At 56.2% G+C, this 7,423-nt stretch overlaps 1 protein-coding gene across 1 annotated transcript; it reads left to right on the top strand.

Moving 5' to 3' along the window:
* Window positions 1-1,419: 1,419 nt before the first annotated feature.
* Window positions 1,420-7,212, top strand: GRHPR (glyoxylate and hydroxypyruvate reductase; the record flags this gene model as incomplete). The annotated part of the gene is made up of 9 exons (XM_079548495.1): window positions 1,420-1,496; window positions 1,577-1,707; window positions 1,785-1,857; window positions 2,171-2,287; window positions 2,831-2,919; window positions 3,498-3,602; window positions 4,497-4,632; window positions 4,953-5,083; window positions 7,020-7,212. The coding sequence occupies 9 exons, from the start codon at window positions 1,420-1,422 to the stop codon at window positions 7,139-7,141; spliced, it is 981 nt and encodes a 326-aa protein (XP_079404621.1). The 3' UTR covers window positions 7,142-7,212.
* Between the last annotated feature and the right edge of the window lie 211 nt (window positions 7,213-7,423).

Genomic DNA, 7,423 nt, shown 5'->3' on the forward strand with positions numbered 1-7,423 from the left:
GATAAAGGAAAATCCCACCGGCAGAATACAGACTTGTTAGATAAGCTGATAGCTCACACAGCACAGATGATTTGTGCCAGAGAAAAGCACTGCGAGTCTCTGCTCTCTGGGTTTACTACAAAACAGCCATTGAGATCAGACAGCTGCACACTCCGGCTCTCTCCAGCTCTCTCGCTAAGCCTCCATCAGGCAGTGACAGCCCGTATCTCCAACGTGGTGATGCAGGGCAGAAGCCCTGCCAGTGGCAGCAATCCTCCTCCATGCAGGCAGCAGGCAGCGGGTCAGCCCTGCTGTGCAGGCCGTGTGTCAGACTGGAGTGCCCTGAGTGCTTCAGGCATCTGGGCAGGGGGAGTAGGAGATGAACGCTGGGGCTGCAGGTGGAGCCGTCTGTTCTGCTCAGCCAATAATTCCAGTCCTGCTGTGAGCTGGGTGTGCTCAGCTAGGAGACACAGGTACTGGCTGGGTCCACCCCACAGCCCCGCCGTGCCTCCTGTATCACAGAGCTGTGCTTGCACGCAGGCTCGGGAGCTGAAAAGCGAGGAAGATGCAGCCCAGCAGGCAACCTGGGTGTGGGGAGGGCTGGATGAGAGCAGCAAAGTGGCACAGGGATGCACCCAGGCCCACCAAGAGCAGCACAGGTTGTCATCATCTAACGCTGGTGACACAGCATCCCGCTGCACCAGGCGGTGCTGTCTGGGGGTGGTGCTGGGTGGTAATGTACATCCTACAGCAGCTCCAGGAGTCCCTCCTGCGTGAAGGACATCATCACCATCACTGGGGCGGCAAAGACAGAGCTCACTGCTCTAGAGGGCAGCAGCTGGTGGCAGCCTCAGAGCTTCCAGAGAGCACACTCGGGCTCGTGGAGGCAGCAAGGGATTCGAGGAGATCCTAATGGAGCCCAAGGCCACGTATAGATAGACACGTGCGTGAGTGTGTCTGCATGCCTAGTCTGTTCCTCCATCTGCTTACCCTGCTCACCAAGCCATCTGCACCGCAGATCTGCCACAGCTCCCGCAGCCGGGCAGCTCTGCACAGCTTCTCCGTGTGCTCGTCGCAAGCAGCCCGGCTTTGCAGTGACCTTTTGTGATGCGATGGTGTGATGGCTCTGCCGCGGGTCGCAGGGCTCCTAACAGTTATCCCTGCTCCTCTCCGCGGGCTCTGCCATCAATCGGGAGCAGAGAACTCACGTGCATTTGCACAACCACCACACCACAGAAACAGAACGTCTGATATTTCTGCCCCCCCGGGATTTGTTTTGCACGGGAAGTTCCGGCCACGGCCCTCTTAACCAAGCTCAGCGAGGGCTCCCGCACCGCCGAAGGGAGGAGCCCGCCCGCTCACTTGCTCGCCGAGCCCTCTGCCCGGCCTCCTGTGCTGCCGGGCTCCCCGCGGGCCGTGCGGTGGCGCTGCGGGGCGGCCATGCGCCGGGCCATGGCGGTGTTCGTGACGCGGCGGATCCCGGCCGAGGGAATGCGGGTCCTGTCGGAGGCGGCGGGGTGAGCGCCGGGCCGGGCCGGGCCGGGGGAATGCGGGATGCTGGATGAAGTCCGGCTCCGCTGACGGCCGCGTCCCGCAGGTGCCGCGTGCAGCAGTGGGACTCGGAGGAGCCCGTCCCGCGGCGCGAGCTGCTGGCGGGGGTTGCGGGCAAACAGGGGCTGCTGTGCCTCCTGTCCGACCGCATCGACGCCGAGGTGCTGGACGCCGCCGGTGGGTGCGCGGCCCCGGGCCGGGGCTGGGCGGGGGGAGTCGGTGCGCAGCTGTTTTGCAGCGGCGGTGTTTTGCAGGGCCGAGCCTGAAAGTCATCAGCACCATGTCCGTGGGGTTCGATCACCTCGCCCTGGACGAGATCAAGAAGCGGTAACCTCGGTGCCGTGCGGCCGCGTCGGGTGCGCGCGGCTTCGTCACTGCGCCCTTCCCTGTCCAGCCGGGAACGGAGGGCGGGGGGCTGCGGTCCATCCCCTGCACCCCAGAACTTGGAGCCCCGAGGGGGGTTGTGCCCTTGTGCTGCAGTGAGGCCCCAGCCGGAAGGGCTCGGGAGGGATGCCCTCCCGCGGCTGCATACGCTCCTGTGGGGGGGGGGGGGGGGGGGGTCTTCCCAGAAGAACAGAGGTTGCATGCTAGAGTCGGCAGCGTTGACGTGGAGGAGCTGAGCCCGGTGCTTTCCTTGCAGGGGGATCCGCGTGGGTTACACCCCTGACGTCCTGACCGATGCCACCGCTGAGCTCTCGGTGGCTCTGCTCCTCGCCACGTGCCGGCGGCTGCCCGAGGCTGTCGCGGAGGTGAAGACGTGAGTGCGTGCTGTGTGCTGGAGCGGGGCTGCAGAGAGTCGGGCACTGTGGGAGAATGCGCCTGAAGCCCGACAAATGGCATGGGGCTGAAGCTGGTGTTCCACCACGCTGGCACTGAAAGTCGTGCAGGGTAACAGAGCCCACAGCAGTCCTGCATTCAAGGGCTGCTAAAGGGGCAGAAGCGTCCTCCGAGCACTTTTGTGCATGCTGTGGATACATGGGTGATCGGTGGTTGAGAGCCACTCTGTCCTTTCTGGGCTCCTGGGGACGTGGCCAGAGCTGACTGCCCAGCATTTGTCCCAGGGCTGTGCTCAGCAGCGTCATTTCAGCCAGCCCTGAGGCTGCTGCTGCATACTTGCAGTTAGAGCAGACTCTTGCAGACCACGGGCTTGAAGCAGGGTGCACATCACCCGCCAGTGGCGGTCAAGTTCGCCTTCTACACTGTTGTGGTTCATGATTTTCTTGCCCAAGTCCTGTGTTTTGAGGCAGGTCTTCCACTGCTGCTTTATTAACATCAGTTTCCTTCTCACTCTCTCCACTAGCGGTGGCTGGACAACCTGGAAGCCCTTGTGGATGTGTGGCTATGGACTGTCTGGAAGTACGGTGGGCATCATAGGTCTGGGAAGAATAGGTAAGCGTGTGTCCTGCACCAGGTGTGTGCCCCTGCTGACATCAGGCTGCTTTCAGAGTTTCAGCCCAGGTTTGTTCCCTGTGCTCACTTATTTGGAATCTATTAGAACAGCAAGGAAGGCTTGGTGGAGCCTCTCTGAGCAGCTCTTGATCCATCAGGCATGACTCTTAAAGCTTTTTACTCATTCACATGCATCCACCATACCCAAATGCTACAGCAAACTGGACATTGGCCTCTTGGTTTTCAGTTAAGCAAACAGAAAGCTTGACAAAGTACAGGACCCGTTCAGCTGTTCACTTTGTCAGCAGATTGCTCTTTCTTTCCTCACGTTTTGGCTTGCTGCCTAAAGTGGCTTCAGGTTTGATATCCTAGGGCTGAGCATTCGCTCCCTTGAGGAGCTGCAGAAGGCATCCACCCCACACACAACGTGTACCACACAAAGCAGCCTCACAGGAGCAGTCCTGACTAGGCACACCGCAGAGACCCTTGGGCAAGATTTGTCTTGCACGAGCTGCTTGGCTTGCAGCTAAACCATCTGCATGCTGAAGGGTGCACAGCATTTTCTTTCTCGTTTCTAGGGCAGGCAGTTGCCCGCCGTCTGAAGCCATTTGGGGTCAAGAACTTTTTGTACACTGGAAGTCAGCCGAAACCAGAGAATGCTGCAGAGTTTCAAGCTGAGTTTGGTAAGAAAAATGAATGAAACCAACAGTCCTCAAATGCAGGGCAGGAAGCAGCATGTCTGATACAGCTTGGAGATGCCACCTGCAGCACATGAGTCACAGGGGATGTCAGTGCTCAGCAGAGTGCTCAGTATATCTGGGCTGAACCGCTGCAAAGGTACCAGAGGAGTCTGACGGTTGACCCTGTGAGATACTGCAATGTGCCCCATCAGGGAGGGTGGGCAGGGACTGATCATTGTTGGTTGCTGATGGCGGATGGTTTGCTGGAAACAAACACAGTCCTTAACTTGTTGCTCTAAAGCGGATGTGACGGTCCAGCAGATCCTGGGAGTACCTCAGCTGGCACACAGGACCTCTCTGCAGGCCTGCTGGAGTCCCAAGTCCTGCATCAAGTGCTAATTTTTCAATCCAAAGCTCGCACATTTCCAGTTTGTACTCTTGTTGCATGGTCATTGCTAGACCTTGTTCTGCTCCTTGTGTTTTCCACTGCTCAGAGGAAGCTGTTGCTCTCTGGCCCAAGAGTGGAAGTTGCATGAGTCAGAGCTTGTAATGTGGAAAGAGATTTAGTGTTGGTATAAACTGTCATGGCAGTACTTTGTTGTGTGAACATGAAAAACAGTCTGAGCCCGCCTTTGGGACAGACATCTGAAGTTGTTAGATTTCACTTTGGATAAATTTTGATGTGAAAACAAAGCACCATAATTGTATCTGTAGCAGCATCTCTGTGCAGTTCATTTCATGTCTGCCTGACCTGTGTCTCTCCATCTGTAGAAAAAGGTTGGCACAGCCTTTGCAGGGCAGCATTCTCTCTCTGGTGTTCCTTATGTGTTAGAAGGGCTGCAGAGGCATCCTGGTGATGGCTGTGAGCAGAGCTGTGATCTGTGTTTCTCCTCCCAGTCCCAGTCACAAAGCTGGCCCAGGAGTCGGACTTCGTCATCGTGACGTGTGCTTTGACTCCCGACACCCAGGGAATGTGCAACAAGAATTTCTTCAGCAAGATGAAGAAGACCTCTGTGTTCATCAACACGAGCAGGTGACAGCAGCCCCGTCTTGTGGCAGCCTGCTTGTGGCTGTGGTGGCTGAGCCAGCTGAGGGTGCACCTTGTGAGGCCAGGCAGCGTGTGCAGTCAGCGTGCTGCAGCCAGAAGGGCCGTTTGCCCACCCTGCAGCCCACCCCCTCCTTTGTGAGGGCTCTGGGATCCAGACAGAGTCAGGATAAGTTGACTGGGGGGGACAGGCGCTGTGCCTGCCCAGGGCCCCGTGTCCAGCCACAGTGGATGGAAGTGCAGATGACCGCAGGGACTTGCTTCACCACGTGGGAGCTGTGCGAGCCCATCTCCCTGTTTTTTTCCAGAGGGGCTGTGGTGAACCAGGAAGATTTGTATGATGCATTGGTCAGTGGCCAAATTGCGGCTGCAGGCCTGGATGTCACAACGCCGGAGCCGCTGCCCACTGATCACCCTCTGCTCAAACTCAGGAACTGTGGTAAGTGATGTGTTTGGCCACCCTGGCCCTGCCCTGCCTCCTCCTGCTTGGGGAGCCACCTCTGCTGTCAAGGCGGAGGACCTGCTGGCTCATTTCCTTGGGGGCTTGAAGATGGTGAACAAGAGCTTCAGTGTTTGTGGCAGAAAGGAAAATCATGTATTTAAGCAGCTTCTAGGTAACAGTTGTGCAGTGTGGAGAGCTGTTAAAGACCTTATCAATGCAATCTAAAATAAGCTAGGGAGGTATTTCAGTAGTCCAGAAAGCAATTGAGATTGGCGTGTCTTTTAACCTTTTTCAAATGCATTCCATGAGCTGGGCTGAAATTCATAAAGGAATTTAATATGAGCAGGTGCTGCTGTCAGTTACAGGCAAGGCAGACCTAGAGGCAGAAAACAGGCAGAAATGGAACAGAGAGGAAAGAATGGTTTCTAAGCACAGAGTAACTCTGTTTTTTTCCAGCTTTGTTGCTGTTAGCATGGCAGGGTGCTTGTTTCCACCTAGCTGTCCGTGCTTCACCCAGTCAACCTGCTCTGCTCCGAGCCAATGGACAATATCCTGTTGTGCACCCAAGTGCTTGGTTTGGTCATGCTGCAGCCTAAACCTGAAACCCTGTGTGTATGCCTTCATCTGAAGGACCAATATTCTGTGTGAGGGTTCAGACGGCAGCAAAATGCCTCTGTCAAGGAAGGACATTTTTGGATGAGGAAAAATCTCTTCAGTAAACAAATCGTTGGGAGGTCAGGAGGAAAATGTGGACGTGCCCATGTCTGGATGTCCATTTCTGAAATAATAGTGTCGCACAGTCGTTAAGGTTGGAAAAGACCACTAAGATTACCATGTCCAACCATCAACCCATCCCCACCAAACCGTATCACTCAGTCCCACATCTCCATTTTGAACACTTGCAGGGAAGGTGACTCTACCACCTCCCTCAGCAGCCTGTTCCATTAGTTTCTGAGAAGTTTGTCCTAATATCCAACCTGAACCACCCTTGGCACAACTTGAAGCCACCACCCCTCATCTTGTCACTGTTATCTGGGGGCAGAGCCCAATTCCCACCTCCCACACTCAGCAGTGTGTCAGGTATTTGTGTTTCTGCATCCCCTAAGGTGCTGACTGTTATAAAATGGACAGAGATTGCAGTGCAGGCTTTTCTCTAACTTGAGCAAGAACCCAATCATTGCTACTATTCTAATCATGTGCCATTAAAGCAACTTTGGCATGTTTCTTACCACTGCTAAAAGGAGTGGGCTGTGTTTTGCTGGTGACAGAGCAGTGGCACAGGTTGCCCAGAGGGGTTGTGGAGGTCTCCGTCCCCAGAGATCACCAAAAGCTGCCTGGACAACCCGCCTGGGAGTCTGTGCTGCAGCAGGGGTTGGGACAGATGGCCCAGAGGTCCGTGCTGCTCTCACCCATCCTGTGTTTCTGTCACACAGCTTTTTTCTGTCTCTGAGCTTTGTTAAAATAAAAATCCCTGCCCTGACTGTGCCATAGCTCTGCAGTCTGTAGGGGCTGTTTGCCATCACACGTACCTTTCCTGCATACCCAGGAGCCTGCAGGTCCCGATATTCTGAACTGTTCTCGGGCTTCTGCCCCCGTATGCATTGGTTTGTACCTGTAGGAAAGTGGAGATGCTCAGTAGTGAGGCTGCAGAGTGAGAATTTCTGCATGTTTCTCTGTCATCTGCCACAAACTATGGTACAGGAAGCTGAGTACCACGTCTGAATACAGAAAGGAGGAGCGCTGCTGCCTGCTGGCCTTCACCCGTAAATGAGTTAGTTTTGTTTGTCAGATGTGTGTGGCAGCAGCATGCTCATTGCCAGCTCCATCAAAGCAGCTGATGGAGGACCCTCTGCTTGCACACCCCTGGGGCAGTGGGAAGCAGCGTGAGGGCAGCGAGCGTGCGGCCACGCCGTGACCCTTTCTTTGCCCACAGTGATCCTGCCGCACATCGGGAGTGCCACCTATGCTACACGGAGCACCATGGCAGTGCTGGCTGCTGACAACCTGCTGGCCGGCCTGCGAGGCGAGTCCATGCCCCACGAGCTGCTGCTGTGAGGGCTGCGCCTGCATCGCCACCAGGTCGCCATGACGGATGCAGCATCACGGGCCAGCCTGGCGGAGCAGGCGGGTGGGTACTGCGCCCCTGCTCTGCAGCTGAGGAGTCAACAGTGTCTGCAGCAAGAGAACTGCGCTGTAGCTATTAAAGAGAAGCAGTGACAGTGGTGTGTGCCTTTCACTTGGGAAGGACAGGCCTCCAGGCGCTGGCGTCACGAGTGCCTGTAAGCGGGGCAGGTGAATGCTGGTGCTTTTGGTGAGTGTGAGAATGGCCCCTCAGCT

The sequence above is a fragment of the Tetrao urogallus genome (assembly GCF_951394365.1).
Source record: "Tetrao urogallus genome assembly, chromosome: Z".
Classification (NCBI taxonomy): domain Eukaryota; kingdom Metazoa; phylum Chordata; class Aves; order Galliformes; family Phasianidae; genus Tetrao; species Tetrao urogallus.